Below are 21,168 nucleotides of genomic sequence, written 5' to 3' on the forward strand. Positions count from 1 at the left end.
CACCACCTTGGAAGCAGATGCTCCAGCTCCAGTCAAGCCTTTGCTAACGGGACTGCAGCCCAGCTCCTGAACTTCTGACCTGCAGAAGCTATGCTAGAAAATAAATGTTTACTGTTGTTTAAAGCTGCTAAATTTGGAGGTAATTTGTTATTCTAACTTATAACTAACAGAGTACTTAATCTATAGGGGCTTTATAATTAGCAGGGGAGAAAAGATAGATATGGGTATATACAAATATGTGAAGCCAGTATGGGTATAATCATATACTGACTGTTACAAGTTCTGAAAAATGGAGGGCGGGAAGGGGAATGAGATTGTACAGTTGAAAAATAAGGAGCCCTGTTTGGGAAGCTTTCAAGAGGTAATTTTGGAAGAAAAGGAGGTTTGACAAAAGGCAGGACCATATTTGGGGGTTTCTCCTTTTTGGAGAAATCAAATTCCTGAGGAGCTGATGCAAATGTTCTTTGCAAAATGTGAAATTCACTTGAAAATCAAGAATATATCTTTTGGGACTTCCCTGGTAGTCCAGTGGTTAAGACTCCATGCTTTCACTGCAGTTCTATCCCTGGTTGGGGAACTAAGATCCCACATGCTATGCGTGGCCAAAAAATATATATATATTTATAAATATAAATATATATTAAAAATATATTTTAAAACAACATACAAGTCAACCTGTTTTATTTTTATTTTTTAACTTTTAATTTTATACTGGAGTATAGGCAATTAACAATGTAGTGATAGTTTCAGGTGCACAGCAAAGGGACTCAGCCATACATATACATGTATCTATTCTCCCCCAAACTCCCCTCCCATCCAGGCTACCACATAACATTGAGCAGAGCTCCCTGTGCTATACAGTAAGTCCTTGTTGGTTATCCATTTAAAATACAGCAGTGTATACATGTCAATCCCAAACTCCCTAACTATCCCTTCCCCCCATCCTTCCCCGTTGGTAACCATAGTTTGTTCTCTAAGTCTTGAGTCTGTTTCTGTTTTGTAAATAAGTTCATTTGTATCATTTCTTTTTAGATTCTGTGTATAAGGGATATCAAAGGATGTTTCTCTTTCTGTCTGACTTACTTCACTCAGTATGACAATCTCTAGGTCCATCCATGTTGCTGCAAATGGCATTATTTCATTCTTTTTTTTTTTTTTTTTTTTTTTTTTGTAATGTGGTACGCGGGCCTCTCACTATTGTGGCCTCTCCCGTTGCGGAGCACAGGCTCCGGATGCCCAGGCTCAGCGGCCATGGCTCACGGGCCCAGCTGCTCTGCGGCATGTGGGATCTTCCCGGACCGGGGCACGAACCCGTGTCCCCTGCATCGGCAGGCGGATTCTCAACCACTGCGCCACCAGGGAAGCCCTTCATTCTTTTTTAAGGCTGAGTAATATTCCATTGTATATATGTACCACATCTTCTTTATCCATTTGTCTCTTGCTATACAGTAGAAACTAACACAACACTGTAAAACAACTATACACCAATAAAAATAAAATAAAAAAAATATATAGTGATTACACTGAGAAAAAAAAAAGAAGAAAACTCTAAAATGGTTATTTGGGAATACTGACATTCTTTCTTCTATAGATCAGTTAATGAAAAATCATTTTATTTATATTATTCCACTTGGCCAAAGTACACTAGAAAAATCAGAAGAATTAAAACACTTTGCTTTTTATAATACTCTTGGATCTTTAACTATATTTAACAAACTACTCAGGAAACATGGTTTAACAGCCAAGTAGAAAATGGGGAATTGTTTTTGTTCAGTCAGTATAAAGAATGTTAAAGATGCTCTGTGAAGCATAGTAAGTTCTGTGAAGTCAGGTGTATCTGAAGGCTTTTAGCTGCAAGTAACAGAATACTCAACTAAAAGTAGCTTAAACAATGAGAGCATTTAATTCTTGCACAAAACAAGAATCTGGAGGGAGGCTGACCCAAGATTAGCTAACAGTTAGGGATGCTTCTTTGCCCATCTCTTGGCTTTACTTTTCCACAACTCCAAACACAGTTCTTTACTAAATTGATTTTCAAATAACAAAGGAATGATATACAGAGGGCCCTGGAACTCACCCCAAGTCCCTGGTAGCAGGAAAGAAAAGAGAGTGACAATGTCTTCTTGTCTCCCTCTTTTCATCAGGGAGGAATTTTCCCCCCAAAGCTCTGCCAAGCCCCTCCCCAGACTTCTTTACATTTCACAGGCCAGAACTGGATCACCTGCCTATCCCTAACCCTGGCAGAAGAGAAAAGAGATTACATGGTGAATTTAGACCAATAATAATGCACTTCCTGGAGCTAGGCACACTTACTCTCTGTTGAACAAAATTAAGATTTTGTTGCAACACACCACTGTAAATCAATTATACTCCAATAAAGATATTTTTTAAAAAAGATTTTGTTGCAAGGAAAAGGGGGTGTGCTGGGTATGAGAAATGGTTACGGGTAAATAATCAACAGTGTTTGTGATATTTGAAGGCATTAGCAGGTAAAAGGTGGGACTTTGGTCCCAATGCCTGAGCTGGTCATCACTATTCAAGGCATGCATAAGAAAGGAAATAGATCTTTCCTTTGTTACACTGTTTAAACTGAGCAAAGATGTTAGTCAAACCAGACATCAGATGTACCTCTGGATGAGTTAAACCACAAGACAGGCTCCTTCCTCGGAAATAAAACTTGGCCAAATCTAATACAGTTCTTCATTACATCTATTTTCAAGTAAAAACAGGAATGATGTCCTGAGGTCCCTGGAATTCACCCCCAAATGATACAAATACAATAAGCCAAATGGCTAAAGTCACTTACACATAAAATTGGACCAAAGCAAATATGCTTGCTCTCATGCTGTGATCAGAAGAGCAGCAAACTGGAGGCTTTGTTCAAAGTAAGGAGAGCGGTGGATTCTAAAGATGAGGGTCTTCAAGAGGGGGCTGAAAGATATTAGTAAACAGGGTTAGTTAATCCACTCAGGCAAGAGTCACAAAAGTCCAAGGGGTGCTGCTCTCTGTTCTGCATTGTCATGACATTTCAAAGGACTGAAATGAAAGGCTATGAACTGTACACTCCTCACACCCTCATTTATATCACTGTAGCAGCAGCTGCGACTGCTATTCTCTACTGAGACAAACTTTTTTGAAGAGGGTAGTAGTTACCCTAAACAGAAACTGCTCAGATTGGGCAGGCCTCATAAGAGAAAGAAGTAAGGAATTTTACCACAAAAATAGAAAGATAAAATGCAGAGCCTCATGAGAGATTACCTTAAATGCTAGTATTTTCTATTTCCTGGAACAAGGTAAAGAGCAGGCTCACAAGGAGTGAGAAGGTACCCATTCCCCCAGGACTGACACTTAGCTGGTACACTGTCCCTGCTGATACTGGAATCCTTCTAAAGTTGACTCAAACCCCAAGTGCTTCTCTGCTTCATGATCCAATAAATAAAAGGTTAATAAATGGAGGCTTCCAGGATTCTGTGCTAGCCCATGGAAACTTGGTTAAAAAAAAAAACAAACAAAAGCAAAAAGGCAAGTTGAAGAGAGCTGTGGAAAAGCTTCTACTAACCCTTCAAACCTACTCTCTTCACATACCCTCTGCTATGGCTTTGATTCAAACATCACTGGGAAAACAAGCTACATCTCTACTCATGTTCTCACTGTCTTCTCTTCTATGCCAGTGGAAGAAGCATTCCTGCATCTACCAAAGGCCAGTCCTTCCACCTGGGTTCCAGATGGAACCCTCCCACCCCACAGCTTCTCAAAACTACACTTCTTCTGTCCTCTCCTTTCTCTCTTACCTCATCAGCCTCAAACTCTCCTCTCCAGGAGCATACCTATCAACACCCAGACATGCTCTAGCATTTTCCATCACACAAAAACACAATGAAAAAACCTACCAACAACCAACCAACCAAAAAACCCTTTTAGGCTGATCATCTCCCTCCAGCCTCTACACCGTTTCTCTTGTCTCCTTTGTGGAAAAACTTCTCAAAAGAGTAATTCAAACTTGCTTTCAAATGAAACAACTTGTCAACCAGCGTTTTTTTCAACTGCTCAGCAGCATTTGCTTTCTTTTGGAACTCTGCCTTCTCCTGGCTGCTCTGACCATACCCCCTTGGTTTTTTTCCTACCTCATTAGTCGCTTCTTTGAGTCTGTTTTGCTGATCTCTACTCCTTTCCTTGAGCTCTGACCAGACTCATTCTTGGTCCTTTCCTCTTCTCTTTCTATACTCTCTGTAATCTGGGTGATCTACTCTAGTCTCCAGGTTTTAAATGCCATACATATAGTGACGACTCTAAATTTATGTATCTGCTGCCTCAAACTTTCTTCTGAGCTTCAGATACTTGTAGCTAGTGGCCAACTTCATATCTACCTATCTTGAACCTACCTTTAAACCATTTTTTAATTGGGCTGTTTTTCTTATTGTTGAGTTTTAAGAGTTCTTTTTATGTTTTGGGTAACAGTTCTTTATCAGATATGTCTTCTGCAAATATTTTCTCCCAGTCTGTGGCTTGTCTTCTCATTCTCTTGACAGTGTCTTTTACAGAGCATACGTTTTAAATTTTAATGCCGTCTAGCTTATCGATTCTTTCCTTTATGGATTATCTTTGGTGTTGTATCTAAAAAGTCATCACCATATCCAAGGTGATCTAGATTTTCTCCTATGTTATCTTCTAGTATTTTTTTAGTTTTGCATTTTACATTTAGGTCTGTGATCCATTTTGAATTATTTTTTGTGACGGGTATAATTCTGTGTAGGGATCCATTTTTTGTATGTGGCCGTCAATGGTTCCAGCATCATTTGTTGAAAATCTTTGCTCCATTGTATTGCCTTGGCTCCTTTGTCAATGGTCATTTGACTCTATTCTGTGCTCTCCATTCTGTTTCATTCATCTATTTGTCTATTCATTCACCAATACCACACTGTTTTGATCATGGTAGCTTTATAGTAAGTCTTCAAGTTGGGCAGTGTCACCTACATTCAAAACAGATTCTTGATCCCCATGCCCCCGACACATCCTGTACCTGTTCCTCCCCCAGGTCTTTCCCATCTCAGGAAGTGGCACCATCATGCATCTACCTGCTCAGGTGAAAAACCTAGGAGTCATTCTTGATTCTTCCCTCCCTCTCATCCATTGCATCAGTATGTCTTGTGAACTCTTCCTCCAGTAAGCAGGTCGAATCAAGTTACATCTCTCCATGTCTTCGTAGTTCAAGTCTAGAGTCAACCTCATTGGTACCTCTTATAACTGATCTCTCCCATGTCTCTACAGTCAGTGAGCTCCCTCACCCTCTTTTCTTCAAAAAAAAAAAAGCAGAAATGAAGATTTATCATATACTTTTAATATTCAGCCTTAAATGAAAACACAACCGGTCTGAGCAAAGTGGGCTTTTATGTGCTCTGTTGAAATCAGTTGGGGATGAGAGTTTTGGCTAAATTCCTTAGGAGGAAGGGTAAAGCCCTAGACCTGCGCTATCCACTACAGTAGCTGCTAAGGCACATGTGGCTGCTGAACACTGGAAATGAGGCAGGTTTAAATTGAAGTGTTGTAGGTATAAAATATACTTCAAATTTTGAAAACAGTATGAAAGAAAAAATTGAAACCATCTTATTAATAATTTTTAGGTTGATTTTTTAAAAACATTTTTTAAACTTATTTTCCTTATATTTTGGCTGCGTTGGGTCTTAGTTGTGGCACACAGGATCCTCGCTGAGGCATGTGGGATCTTTTTCATTGCGGTGCGTGGGCTCCTTGTTGTAGTGTGCGGGCTTCTCTAGTTGCGGCATGCAGGCTTCTCTGTAGTTGTGGTGTGAGGGCCAGAGCATGCAGGCTCAGTAGTTGCAGCACATAGGCTTAGTTGCCCTGTGGCATGTGGGATCTTAGTTCCCTGACCAGGGATTGAACCCATGTCCTCTGCATTGGAAGGCGGATTCTTAACCACTGGATCACCAGGGAAGCCCCCTCGTTGTAGTTTTGGTTTGCACTTCTCTATTAGTGATGTGGAGCATCTTTTCATGTGTTTGTTAGCCATCTGTATGTTTTCTTTGTAGAAATGTCTATTTAGGTCTCCTGCCCATTTTTTGATTGGGTTGTTTGTGTTTTTTATATTGAGCTGCATGAGCTGTTTGTATATTTTGGAGATTAGTCCCTTGTCAGTTGCTTCATTTGCAAATATTTTCTCCCATTTTGAGGGTTGTCTTTTCGTCTTGCTTATGGTTTCCTTTGCTTTACAAAAGATTTTAAGTTTAATTAGGTCCTATTTGTTTATATCTGTTTTTATCTTCATTACTCCAGGAGGTGGGTCAAAGAAGATCTTGCTGTGATTTATGTCAAACAGTGTTCTGCCTATGTTTTCCTCAAGAGTTTTATAGTGTCTGGCCTTACATTCAGATCTTTAATCCATTTTGAGTTTACTTTTGTGTATGGTGTTAGGGAGGGTTCTAATTTCATTCTTGTACATGTAGCTGTCCCAGGTGATTTTTTAAAATATGAATCAGATTCCATGTCTCTCGTTTAAAACTCTTTAATTATTATCTATTTAAGTCAGAATAAGATGCCAGACCTTCCTCATGCATGCAAGGTCCTGCATAACGAAGAACCTTTTACTTATTACACTGTTCCTCCTCCTGTTCCTCCAAAACACCAGGTCCTTTCCTGCCTCAAACCTCTGCATTTGCTGTTCCTTCTGCCTGGGAATCTTGTACCCTACTTGTTTTGATGGTTGCATACTTTTCATTCTTCAAGTCTTGGCTTAAAGGAATACATGAAAGTTCTCAGATATGATGTAATTCTAGATGCATTTTTACATTGCCTTCAAATCTTAGATTCAGTTATTTAAGTGAAAACATTGCATAATGATTATAATCCCATTTACGTAAAAACATATGTAGATGTATAATATATGTAAGTACAACAATAACTATTTGGAAGGATACACACCAAACAGTTAACTGAGGGTACCTCTGTGACCACACTAGGCATATTGTTCTGCAACTTACTTTTTCACAATGCAAAATGAATAAGAAATCTTTCTATGCTGCTCATATAGATGTACTTTATTCTTTTTAATGGCTGAAGGTAGTCTTTTCTATGGATGTATTATAGTTCATTTCAACATTTTCCTATATTGATGAATATTTAAATTGTTCCAATTGTTTTTGGTATTATAATTGAATCTTATTACAGCTGATATGGATTTCAATTCTTTTGACCACAGAAAATAATTTACCTTCTCATCTATGGGAATGAGTCTTTTATCATAGTTTCTGAAATAATACCTCCTGTTCAATTGTGAAATGTGTCCATATTAAGTATTAACAAACTTTTTTTGTCTGTGGTTTATATACTGATATTATCACTAGCCAACATCTTTAAAAATTTTCAGTGTATAAGCACTTTACAAACTCTCAATATTGCACTTTGGGCCTAAGGGCCTTACCAACCAATCATTTAATTGAGGGATGCATTTCTTTTCTTTTTAAAATTGAGGTATAACATATACAGTAAACCACTCAAGCCTTGACTGTACAGCTGGATGAAAATTTACATATATGTACATCTGAGTAACTGTTCCCCAGATAAAAGCATAGAGCATGTCCTCCACCTTAGCAAGTAGAGAGGGACAGCACATCTTCACTGAACACTTTTTTTTTTTTTTTGCTGTGCGGCGCATGCAGGATCTTAGTTCTCTGACCAGGGATTGAACCCGGGTCCCATGCAGTGGAAGCGCTGAGTCTTAACCACTGGACCACCAGGGAAGTCCCAAGTAGAATACTTTTTAAACTGCCTTTTTTCCGTTAAATTTCCACATTCTTCACTTCTTCAGAATAAATATCTCCTTTATGATTCTCATGGTAACAATAATTTGAAGGAGAAGAGGGTAAGGTGAAGAAATAGAGGCTTCACAAGGGTCTGTTGGGATTCTCTCATCTCTACTCATCCTTAATCATTTATTTTTAGAAACCACTCATGGATATCCTAGGCTGGATTAATGGGAAAATCATGGATTGCTGAAACCTTTTGCGTTTATATGATTCAGGCTGGCAGGATTTTCATTCTACCCTCCCAAACTTGTTTCTATTCATTAAGGCCAAAATGGGTCATTTAATGCAAATAATGCTCTACTGTACCGGTTTTAAAATTATGAACAATCTTTTTTTTTTTTTTTTTGACAGAGAAAATAATGAGCTGTGTAATTGGTTAAGGGATTTAATTTCCTTGTGCCTTTACCAAAAAAAGGAATAATGAGAGAGAAACAGGCTGTGGTCAGATCATCAATGGCCTCAATTGCCAAGTTGAGATGCTTGGATTTCCTTACCCTTTCTTTTCCCTTGGCTGTCCAAAACCCCCTACAGTATTTCAGTTACACTGTGTTGAATAGGATTTTGTGGCTACTCTGAAAATGTAATAACCATTTTCCATGTGAAAATTAATTTCAACTTCCAAACAACAACTTTATAAATTAATCTTTGCAATAGCTTATTATATTATGACTTGTCATTATGGTTAATCTTAATCTTTCTGCTCCTCACTTTTTTTTTCAATATTTATTTATTTGGCTGCGCTGAGTCTTAGTTGTAGCATCTAGAATCTTCGTCGCAGCACGCAGGATCTAGTTCCCTGACCAGGGATCGAACCCGGGTCCCCTGCATTGGGAGCACTGAGTCTTAACCACTGGACCAGAAGGGAGGTCCCCTCAGTTACTTCTTATTTATAGGATAGGTAAGTTAAGAAAGAAATGACATTTTCAGTCTCGGAATTTAATGATTTATATGAGGTCCTGGCATGTTATTAGCAAAATGTCAACATTTATCACTCAATTCAACTATTTCCTCTTTCGGAATATTCTTTAGCAACATTAAAATATTAATATTTCTTCTACAGCACAGGTATTTAAATAACCCCAGAAAAACATGCTCTATAGTTTTCTTGAGTGTGGTACATAAGGATTGGGCCTATTAGGAGGGCTTACTTTTGGGTGATGTTAAAGGGAACAATATGGAATTTACATTTATTGTGTGGCTATTGTATATCTGGAACGCTCTTTAGTCCTTTCACACTAGGCCATTTAGTCTATGATCTTCATTATATATGTGAAGAATGTAAGACAGGAGTAATTTGAGGAAGCAGTGGAAGTGGTACCTGATCCAGATTGGATTAGCTCTTTCCACCCAATAAAAGCTGTGCTCATAACACAGAACAGAAGGTATAAACTCCAAAGAAGGTATAATGGAGACAAGAACAGAAAACGTCTATATTTGCTAGGGTAAAAAGCTAGGCTGCTACAACAGAAATATGGTAGCTCAAATACAGTAGCTTAAAGAACCCTGCAGTTTCTTTCACATACCAGTCCCAAGGGAAGTGGTCAGGTTCCTGGGTGCTCTGCCAGAGTCCTTCAGAGATGCAGGTTTCTGTTATACTGTTGCTCCGCTGTCCCCTAAGGTGATGTCCTTGTTTGCATTATTAACAATGGGCTCCCTGGAAGGAAAGTAGCTCCTGAGGGGAGCACATATTCAAGGTTTTAAGGCCTTCATTCACTTTCCACTGACAAGAACTTAGTCATGGAACCTACACCTAGCTGCACAGAGTCTGCAGCAGGACAGCCAGGTGTCCAGCTATACTCTATTTAAACTATGAAGAAAGAAGAATGCATTCTGGTAGAAAACTAGCATACTCTCGTATAATGTCATTTTCTCAGGGTAAAATCAACATAGGATGGATGAAACAATCTGCAAATAACCTTTTTCAAACACATAGTTTATAGTCATGATCTGAAGAGTAAAGTGTTTTATAAAACAATATCAAGAGAACTAGGAAAATGTGATTGAAACTTAATTAACTGAAGATGTGATCTACTCCTTATACTCTAAGGCAACCAAGATGGTTTATTTTACCAGAAAAAAATGCAATTTGCATGAAGACCAGGAGAGTGCAAGAACTGGACATATCACGATTTATCCTTCTCTTGCCCACTCCTGTGGCAAGAGACTGCTCTGACATTACTGGATGGACTCTGTGGGCCCTCAAATGCAAGCCACATACACAGGTCCCTTATGACAGGTCTTCCCTCCTTGGTTGCATGCCAAAGCATGAAAGCAACTCTGCTATTCATATAAGAAAAGCAGATACAGAAGTGCTCCCCTGGAATGGTATCAAAATAAGCCGCTCTCTGGGCTGGGAAGCATAAGTCAAAGGAACAGCTGGATCTGAGCATTCCAACTCATGTGACTTGACTTTTTTTCATGTTTCGTTAAGAACTCTGTTGTACACCCTAGAGCTTGGAGGTCTATGATGCTAAAAGAGTAAATCCCCCTATTATCTCCCATTTTTATGTGTCTTTAGAAGAAATACCATAATTATTTGTGCTCATCTTTTTACTGTGACCATACAGAGGCAGGACTAATAAAATGACCTAATGATCAAGTAGACAGAAGTATCCTCAATTGGGGACAACCACTAGAAGTCCTGGAAGTGATTTCCTAATGAACATTTACATTTCTCTCTTTTAATTTTACATTCACCAAGCAATTTACTGTTCTATAGTTTTGTCTCTTGAATGGATACAGATGTTAGAAGGAACCACTCCAAATATAAGTTAAAAGAATATAAATTAAAAGAATTGCTAACATTGGCTAAGTACTTACTAGTTACTGAGCAGTTTTAGCATTTTATGGGCATATCTCACTTTATTGTGCTTTACAGATACTGTGTTTTTTAGAAATTGAAGGTTTGTGGCAACCCTGTGTCGAGCAAGTCTATCGGTGCCATTTTTCCAACAGCGTTTGCTCACTTTGTGTATCTGTGTCACATTTTGGTAATTCTTGCAATATATCAAACTTTTTCATTATTATATTTATTATGGTGATCTGTAATGAGTGATCTTTGACGTTACTACTGCAAAATACTACAACTTACTGAAGGCCCAGATGATGGTTAGCATTTTTTAGCAATAAAGTATTTTTAAATTAAGGTATGTACATTGGTTTTTCAGACGTAATGCTATTGCACACTTAAAAGACTACAGTATAATGTAAACAACTTTTATATGCACTAGGAAATGAAAAATTTGTATGACTCGCTTTCTTGAGATATTAGCTTTATTGCAGTGGTCTGGAACCCGCAATATCTCTGAGGTATGCTTATACATATATAAATTCACTTAATCCTCACAACAACCCCATGAGGGTGGTCCATTATCCCCATTCTATAGCAGAAGAAACAGGCTCAGAGTAGGCAGGTAACTTACCTGAGGTCACACAACTAGGAAGTGGTGTCGTCAGGAGTCAAACCCTGGCCTCCTGAGTATGGGCCTTCACTACCATTTCTTATTTATATATCTGGAACATCTTTTACTGTAAATGAAAGAAATTGGCATTCTAGTTTATAAATTAGACTCAGAATTTGGAAAATGTCACATACCATATCAGCTGAGCTTAAAAAAATCAAGTCCCTAGACATGTAAAGCCAAGGACCAGATCGGATAGGTGGTTTGAGAACTCTGTAAATGCTACCCGGGGTGGGGTGGGGTGGGGTCGGGGGGGGGTGATGGTGGTCAAGTGAGTCCCCTCTTTTTTATACCTCCTAATTGCATCATGGGGCTTTCCACTGAGATACTAATTTACAAGTGGCTCAGGATATTCACAGAACATGAAGGCAAACCAAGAACTGTCAGTTTTTATATGAGGCCCCAAATCAGTTCGGAGACAAAGAAAGTCACTCAAAAGTCAAGCCTAGCTCTTTTATTCTATCACAATAGTGTATTTTTACAAGCTTAAAATGAGATCAGTTTTCCGAGCTTATGTTCTGTGCTGTTAGAACCAACATTTCTGAAGTCTCTGGCAAAGTAAAAAAAGACCATTACGTGTAGACTAATCAGAAAAATATAAGGGACAGGAAATGAAGAGATTTTCTGTCTCTGACTCTTTGAATCAGAGGGGACAGAGATGTTACAAAGGAGCTTTGAGAAAATAATACTAAGAGACAACTAGAGATAAACATCAATCTGGATTTTGATGCAGGAAAACTGATTAATCACGAGTTAGAAAATTTACTCTCCAAATGGGGCTGGCAGATTACAAGTGAACAGAAGCTTCACACAAATATGTTAACGATAAAAGCATTTGTGCTTTTGGGGGGGTTCTGACCTGAGCCATGCCCGAACTGAAGTTATGAAGGTAATATGATAAAACTAAACTAAAATGCTATCACTGACTTTTTTCAAATCAAATTTCTCTTAACTAATAATCTGATTAAGATGGATCTACAGCTAGGTGAAAAAATGTTCACTTATCCTAAAAAATATATTAACTATCACTAATATTAAAGGAGGGAAAACATGAAGATATAGGCATATACCCAGTTATCTATATGTAAAAGTTCTTGGAATTCTCAACTTTTGTTGATATACAAATTTGTAGACATATATAGAATGTTAAGAACTTCTAACCAAATTAAACATCTTTAGCATTTAATTTCAGCCCATAATGAAGGCAGTTACCTCAAAACTAATTCCTTTCTCTTATTAATGGTTCTGTTCTGCAATATACAATTATCACATTAGAAATTAGAGAAAGTAAAATTACACAATCTTAAAGGCTTTTTAATGAGATTCCAAACTTCTTTAAGAAGTCTATGCAATTTACTTTGGAAAGGACTCAAAAGCAAGAGATTGGCTTTTTTCTTATACTGCTGACACCCCTAACAAGCCACTAATCTCTACATTCCTCCAGAACAGAAATATAACAGGAATTTTCACTGCAAACTTGGTTAACTGCACCTGTACCTGAGTTTCATTTATGTTTTACTTAGTTCTTAAAAAAAAGAACCAAAAAACCCCCAACTTTTCACTTCATTTTATTCTTATTTTCCTGCTGAAGTTTACTAATTTTTATGTTAGCAAAAGAATATCACTATTTGATTCTCAAAAACAACATACTCACTAAAGAGCTTCTAAACTGTATTCATTACTCAATTGAATCCTCTTTAAACAACCTTTCCTCTGTATAGCAAATTGCCTTTAAAATCATTTCTTGCTTTTTGTGCTACATTAAGTAACTTTCAATGTTAAGTTTATGTGTGTGTGTTTTAAAACTTCCTTATCTTTAGTGTAACAAAGTAACACAGTAGAGAGACAAGGGCTGGCCTAGGTGGGAGTCTGCACTCCACTGCAATGGTCTTCTGATCACAGAGGAGCACAAAGGGCCATGCATGGGGACAAGGGCAGTCTTGCAGGAGTGTGAAATGGGAGAGAAAGGGAGGGCTCAGGGAGGAGGAAACTCTAAGACTGTCATCATAAAAGAAGAAGGCTAAGTGGCAAATGATCTCCAGATAACTATTTTATCATTATTTTCTTTCAGAACTTTCTGCTACAATTTTAGAAAGTGCTTAACTTATACATACTAAAATTTCAACTGCTCTTAACATATTTTAATAGCAAGTATTTTAAAAGTTTTGTAATTTTCAAGGTCTTTTTAGGAATGAACTTTTTACTCACTACTGAATTGAAACAAAAATATAACCCACCAGATATGAAAGGGTTAGTTTTCACAATAATTTCATAATTTCAAAGGAATGATTAAAAATGAACTTTCTATTCAGTATGGTCAGGACAACAGCAACAACAACAAAAAATCCTTTAATTTTTGAAGCAGAATTTTTTTCCAGCATTATTTTCTTTTTGGTCACAGTCACCTATGTTATATCCTCTGTAATATCATTACCATCATCTTTTTATAAATGTCCATCTACAAATTAATTAACTTTCTTGAGACAAATCCCTGGTATACTATTCTTCTGATTCCTATGAAAGACCCACTTTTAAGATACAATTGCAGCTGCCCCACAAGCTAGTTACTGTGTCATACACACGCCTTAAAATTCTGTAATCAGCAACCGCCAGGTGCCGTATCGCATTCAGCACACCACAGTCAGTCAATACAGACATCCCCAAACACACCAAGGCTGGTTTTGTCAAATGTTTTATTGAGTGTAGACATCTGGAGTACTGTAAAACATGCATTATCTGTAGATTCAAAAAGGAGCAAGCCACATTGTCCTCACTGTCAAATGTGTCAGGCTTGGCATACATGATGGAGATTAATGAAGTATCATGAGAGTAATATGGTTCCTGAAAAGCTTCTACAATTTGGAGTAGGGTCTTAATCACGTGAAAAGCAAAGCTGTTCACATTTAGTGAACTTGCATTTCATTGGAGGTATGCAGTATTTTAATTTTAAAACAAATAAAAATAATTCTGTTTGTAGAAGATTCCCATCCCCCCAACTTTATTTGCCCTTTCAGTTTTCAGAAATTTTAATTAAAAAAAAATTATATGCCTTTTGGAAGTTGTACGTTTATCTGAGTGATGGCTAAAATTTATTTCTTCTTCGGTTGCTGAGGTGTATTAAATTTGAAGAAGATAATATCTCCATCTTCAACAATATAATTTCTGCCTTGTTGTCTGTACTTTCCAGCAGCCTGTAAACAGGAAACACAGAGGAAATGAGTTTTTTTACAATTAAATATATAAGGTAAATTGTAGGAGCACATACAAAAAGTATTATATTTCTTGGGTCATATTAAAGAAAAAAAAAAAAAGAAAAGAAATACAGGAAGGCACACAAGTTCAAGACTAGACTTGGAGAGGAGCAAAGTACTCCTGATTTGGGCAGCACTAGATTTTCCATACATACATAATCATAATGTATTCTCCACTAAATTGTTGGTACATAAATGTAATTATACCAATATCATTAAGTTTCATTACATGCTGTTTATGGTACATTTCTGATGTGTCTGCAAACATCCGGCAAGTCACTGTAACAAACAGATCAAACCAGGCAAGAAAAAAGATTATATAACTAGGTTAAAGCTGCTTTATTTGCTTAAAGAAATTCTTTGGTGATATTGGTGATGCCAAAAAGACAGCTTGCTACAAGGAAAACCATTATCAATTGTCATGTGCAGATTTTAAATTATTTCTTTGTAGTTTTTAATTTGATCTTGACAATGACAATACATAGTGGTGTATACTAGAATTGAACACAAAGAAGTTTACTGACTAATGGCCCTAGTTATAAGCAGACTCTAATAGGTTGGAACTGCAAAGACAGATATACTTTCCACTTGTAAATTAGTCAGCAAAGCAACTGATTCCACCCGCTGGCATGTAGATCAAGACAGCAATCCTCCTCCGGTAATTCTAACATAAACAAGCGGCAGTTACAGAGACCCAGGTTCACCCGGTGGCACAGCACACACACTTCATCCTCAGCACAACAGGCTCTTCAACATCTACATATTCACACTTAACACTGTACACAACCAACCCAGTCCCACATGACCCCATACTGACCACTCAACATTGAGGATTTGAGGATCTTTTGGAAAAAATTCTCAAAAGTATTTTACTTCTGTTGGAATTTACTGAGAACATGAAACCTTTGCCCAACAAGATTAGTACTTCCCTTCGAAGATATTGATAACAATGTTCAAAGTCAAATGCAATTATACTAATTAGAAACAAGACTAAGAAAGATCATACATCTGAGGTTAAAATCAACAAACCAGGTCATAGAGCCCTAGTAAACATATTTCAATTATCTAGACCATATAAAAAAATACCTACTAATAATAAGTGCTTTTGGAAATGAAGCTAATTTTTAAAAAGCCAATATACCCTAACATTCTAAAAGGCATACACACACACACACGTGATTTTTGTAAAGTTGTGATGTATGGAAGGCCATATGCTACTTGTTTTGAGAATCTAAAGTCCAATGTTATAAAACTATATAGACAATTTAAATCAAATACATATTGACATGACATATTAATGTAAGTTTATATACTTTGTTATCACTCAAGTTTACTACTAATTAAAGGTGACAGTGTTCCTTTAAATTCTCTAGAGACCATTTAATCCATTTCCACTGCTATCAGAAACACTGGTTGAAAAAAAAAATCAATACCCATTTGTGAATCTTGAGTATGTATTAAACAAGACACGTCTAACCAGTTCATTTGCACTTGAAAGCAGCCATCTGTAGAAGCCAGCTTTGCCTAAGCAGATATGATTGCTAATAATGTGATATCCCTGTAGACTACAAAGCCCACACAGAGCTATTCAGTATATAGTTCACAACACTGGCATTAAATTAGTTATGCTGTACTGGTGTTCGAAATACATACACATACATACACATGTACACAATCTTGCTCTCAAACCTAAAATCTACTTGATAATGTGCAAGTATTTGTTGAGTAAAAGAAATTCATAAATGCTTCATTTTATTTGGAGTTCAAATTTTGAAATGTTAGTTTGGAGATTAAAAACTACATAAAATACATAATGAAACTCTGGCTGAAAAGCCAGAGGTCAATCTTTTCCAACGTATTGTATAAAAGCACCTAGTTAGTGTTAAGCATTTCTACAAGTAGGCAATATTATTTTATTGTATATTAAAAAATTTCCCTGTATTGTTAAAGGAAGTATTCACAATTTATATATCTTCAAGTTTATTACAACACAGACATCTATTAAGGGTTGGTAAAACAGGCTTCTCCCCTGAGAGTATAAAAAAGAAGCATCTGATTTCTGAATTCTAGTAATAGAAAAATATCCTTATTTTAATCATCTTTAAGAAAAAAATATATGCCAGCATCATGTAGAATGTTGAAAAATAATCTGAGATTTTTAAAGTCTAATTAGTATTCTTGACAAAGTCCAATCTTAATACACTATATTTGCATATTTATCTATCGACACAGATGACACTATTGGAAAGTTAATGACTTTGTTTAGTTGTAAATTGTAACTTCTTTCATTCCTTTTTAAAAAACAAAATAGCTCTCATTCCACATTGAACCAATTATACCAAGATTTTTCCCTTCTTTTCCTGGGGTTCCAACAATTCTATTATAGTCCTGCTGTTCAGTATGATCTTTCCAATGATAACAGTGAGAATAAACTAAACTTGAAATAAACTTTTTTGCATTCCTTTGAAATTATGAAATAGTAAACACAAGAGACCTCTTTAAATTCTTTACCGTTTTCTACAGTAGTCTTCAAATAACAAATTAAGTTAATGATAAAGAAGCCTTCTTATAATGTTAGTTTAATCCCTTGACCTATCTATTTATTGATTAGAGATGACATACCCACTGGACTTTGCTAAGTAAATCTAATAAAGTCAAACAGAATCAAGTCTGCAACAGAATTTACATTAAAAGAAATCATTTATTACTCATGTATAACACAGCTTCACTATTAGTGGATGCAAATCAAATTATACTTAATTAGCTAAAATAAAGCACAATTTTGGACCTGCCCTCTAGTGTTGAGAAGGCAAATCAAGTTCCCAAAGATCTTTAAAAAAAAAAAGTACAACCATGAAGTTCAGCAAGAACAGGTTTTATTTAACTAAATTTATATTGTTTTCTTTGAATTAATGGTAAACATATACATACTACTTCTATTTCACATATTCAAATATAATAAGTATAATTTTTCATTGGTCATCAGTGAACAAATTCTTTGAAATTATTCATAACTACTTAAAGTCAGCTTTAAAAATTTTGTTTTAGAAAAACACCACAAAATTACTGACAATTTACACATTAAAAAAATTGTCTAAAAAGCATGTAAACATCTACAGCTCTTCAATCAGTTGATAGTAAAACTAATGCTGACACACAGTTTAAAAGACAATTATTCATTTTAATCCTGAATATCTTCATATTAGCAAAAACTATAAAGTGTGAAACTAGAAAATAATTCCTTACCTTGACCGCATTTTCAGAACCTTCCTCTTTAAAATCTTCGTATTTCATTACTTCAGCCATAATGAATCCTTTTTCAAAATCTGTGTGAATCTTTCCTGCAGCTTGAGGAGCCTTCGTCCCTTTCTTTGAATAGAAAGACCAGAGAAAACTAATTGCATTTAAGATGACTGATTGAAAGCGGAGAGTTTCTTTTCTCTGATCTGCTGTTGGGCTCAACTTAAACTTAGTTTAATATCAGTTAAGATGTCAGATATACAATTAGAACATTTTCAACACTGGGCACTATCTGTGCAGCAGATTTAGCACAGACAGATCAGTAGATATTAAAGAAGCGTAGCTTTGTTTTTCCTAATAGTCATCCACAGATTTATCGATTTAGATGCAGTGGTCTGGTTTCCGCGTAGGTTTCATTTCGATTTTCTATTCTTCACAGTGGAAAAAAGTAAGGATTTTAAATAGCTTTCAAGTTGAATTATCAAAGGTTTCAAAAAGATAAAAAGCCTTGAAAATTTCAGCTCATCTAAAGAACATATAAAAATCAATACATAAAGGGATATTTTTAAGACATTTCCAACAAATCATACAATATATGTTCAGCAAATAATTTTAAAATCCTCATAAAATTTTAATAGAATTTTGAACACTTTACATAATACACCCTGCCTCTAACCATCATAAAGGAAAATTCAAGTTGATATAGGAAGAGAAATGTCTTATAATTACCCCATATGTTAAATTACAAGGACATACATTCCAGACACACACAACCATGGAAAGAAATTTGAGAAATAATGGTGACCTAAAGGCTGCTTAATAAAGCATGTTAAAGTGGTAAGGAGTCTGACACTATAAAGCACAGTTTTTACAATAAAAGATGTATTGGGTTAATATGGCTACTCACTGATGCTTACCTGACTAAATATCTTAGCACATTAAATCATGGATACTTACAATCAGTCTTAAGATAAACCAGTTTCATATTTTCAAGCCCAGAATTTGTTATCTTTCCTGCTGTACATACTTAAGTTTGGAAGTTTTAAGGCTTTAAAATATATAGTAAAAATAAACCCTGGCAATTTGTTTACCATCTTGGATTTGCTTTGACATTATTTTGTAAGTCTATATAAAAGGACCTCAGCTATAAGTCAATCAAACATTTTTTTACAAAGGAAAGAGGAGATCAAAGAAAAGTGAATCTCACATTCACAAAACGCATTTAACATTATGTTCAACTGACTCCATGTTCCTATCCATCTTAAATCAAAATAGATGTAACAATAAATTAAGGTAGTCCGTGAAAACAGAAATCAAAGCAGTCCTAAAATTTATCATGTAGCATACATTAAAAAAGCATAATAAAAGAATGAATAAGACACTGAGTATTTCTAAAAGTTCTGACATTATTTTTATATTCTGTAACACTATTTCGGATTACATATATTTCAAAATATATTTCAACAGTAACTACCATATTACAATATATTTTCATTTAAAAGCAAGCCATTACAGTTCAGTTTCTATTGTCCTCTGGGAATAAATTAGTCATTCTTTCTGGTGGTAATCAGTTATACATCAATATTTAAAATACATATCACATTATTAAAGAAGATTGAATATAAAACACTGTAAAAATAAACACTACTTTTATGAATTCAAATTTTAAAAGCCATGAATTATTACATATTGAGTTTAGCTCTTTGAGCCCAACTGTGTATCTATGAAGAGCATAATGATGTCATATTGCTTTTATTGCTGAAAATGTAATCCGAGAAAAGCAAAGGAGGAAAGAACCACCCGCAACCCAAACAAACTTAGCGAATACAAAATGAAAAGCAACATCAATTTCACTGCAGACAAACCCAGTCACACAGATTAAGCAAGCACAATACTGGTGTGTCTTATCTCTGACCACAGGAGGAGGGTAGACAGATTCTACAGGATGAAGAAATTCAGACTATGTAATAGGCAGAATCAATTGTTACCTGCCTCAATCAATGCCGCTCCACTTTCACTGTTCAGCAGCTCACAAATAATTAAAGTTATCCTGGACAAAAACCTCATCTGTAATGACTAGCTAACCGCCACCATGACAAACTTCAAAGTCAGTGATATCAATCTGAATTCAATAGTGTGGAACTGGATATAGCTGATGAATAAGTATGAATCTTACCCTGATGGTCCATGCACGCACTTCATCTGGGCCTGCAGTGAAAAAGTATTCTAGTTGGAGTGCTGCAAACCCAGCCTTAATGATCTTTGGCAAAGCGCTGAAATAAAATGTAACAAATTCACTCAACATATAAGTTGATTGTGCCAGAGATCAGTACAAAGCTAAAATTATTCATTTCAAGCAGAAAAAGAGATATTAGTAAATGACCATTCATCTTTTATAATACACTTGAAGAAGTCAGAAAGCACATAACTATTCCTAAAAAAATCCCTTCTAAAATTGGTTTTAATTGTACTAGTCTGAACATATCATTTTGAATTGTTTATTATAAAAAAAAGAAAAATTTTATCTACCCATTCTATGATTATTTTCCTCCAATATCAATTATTTACAGGACATGGGTCATGAGAGCAAAATTATTTGATTGAAATCCAATGTTTAACAATATATTACTGTTACTCAGAAAAAATTAAGGCAACTGATTCACCCTTTCCCCTCCCCCACTGAACATGACGAAAGAGTTTTGGCGATCATTCCTTCTCAAAAATATACATAACTAATACCTATGTTATAATTAAAACACTGTACGGAGATGACAGATGACAGTTAAAAACTTAATTTAAAATAAATCTTTTCACTCTGTCTCATGGTAAAGAAAGGAGAAGATTCCCTCTTTATAATGGTAATTACTCTGTCATTTATTATTCTATCAGCGCAAGCAATTAAATTACTGCAAGGAAATAGTTGATAATAAAGTGTAGGGAAAATGAATGCTAATTAACCTTTGTGTCATGTTCGCTTCCAGATACTTCTGTCTCTCCTCAGCACTCAATTCTTGCAACTTGAGTTCCAAGGCCCCACTAAAAGGAATGACCAAGGCACCTGGGTCATACTTGTCCACCCACTCTTTAATTTTTATCAACCTGTAGACAAAAAAGGGCACAACATTATCTTGTAGTGCATGCATGACTGTACCACATTCATTATTATCAAGTAGCACATACATATTCATAAGAATTGCACGGTTTTATGATGCCATCTTTTTGTGTATAGCTTTCCAAGGTCAAGGCATTAACAGGCAGCAATTGCTTCAGGTATACGCCATAATATTTTACTGTAATCTAGTTTTACTTTAACATATTTTCTATAGGAACTAATACAAATATTTTAAAACTTTATACAGTTAGACTAAATTTGCTCAGCATTAACAACTGTGACCT

The 21,168-nt window shown here is 35.8% G+C and overlaps 1 protein-coding gene across 2 annotated transcripts in view; it reads right to left on the reverse strand.

Moving 5' to 3' along the window:
• Positions 1–13,957: 13,957 nt before the first annotated feature.
• OLA1 (Obg like ATPase 1) overlaps positions 13,958–21,168 on the reverse strand; it is a 171,688-nt gene continuing 164,477 nt past the window's right edge. For both annotated transcript variants that reach the window (XM_059054548.2, XM_067026320.1), the window contains 4 exons: positions 20,731–20,871; positions 19,949–20,045; positions 17,779–17,901; positions 13,958–14,472 (listed from right to left, as the gene is read on the reverse strand). In XM_059054548.2, the coding sequence (XP_058910531.1) occupies positions 14,371–14,472; positions 17,779–17,901; positions 19,949–20,045; positions 20,731–20,871 (463 nt within the window). In that variant the 3' untranslated portion in view covers positions 13,958–14,370. The remainder of the gene's footprint in view (positions 14,473–17,778; positions 17,902–19,948; positions 20,046–20,730; positions 20,872–21,168) is intronic.

The sequence above is a fragment of the Kogia breviceps genome, chromosome 2 (assembly GCF_026419965.1).
Source record: "Kogia breviceps isolate mKogBre1 chromosome 2, mKogBre1 haplotype 1, whole genome shotgun sequence".
NCBI classification, from domain to species: domain Eukaryota; kingdom Metazoa; phylum Chordata; class Mammalia; order Artiodactyla; family Physeteridae; genus Kogia; species Kogia breviceps.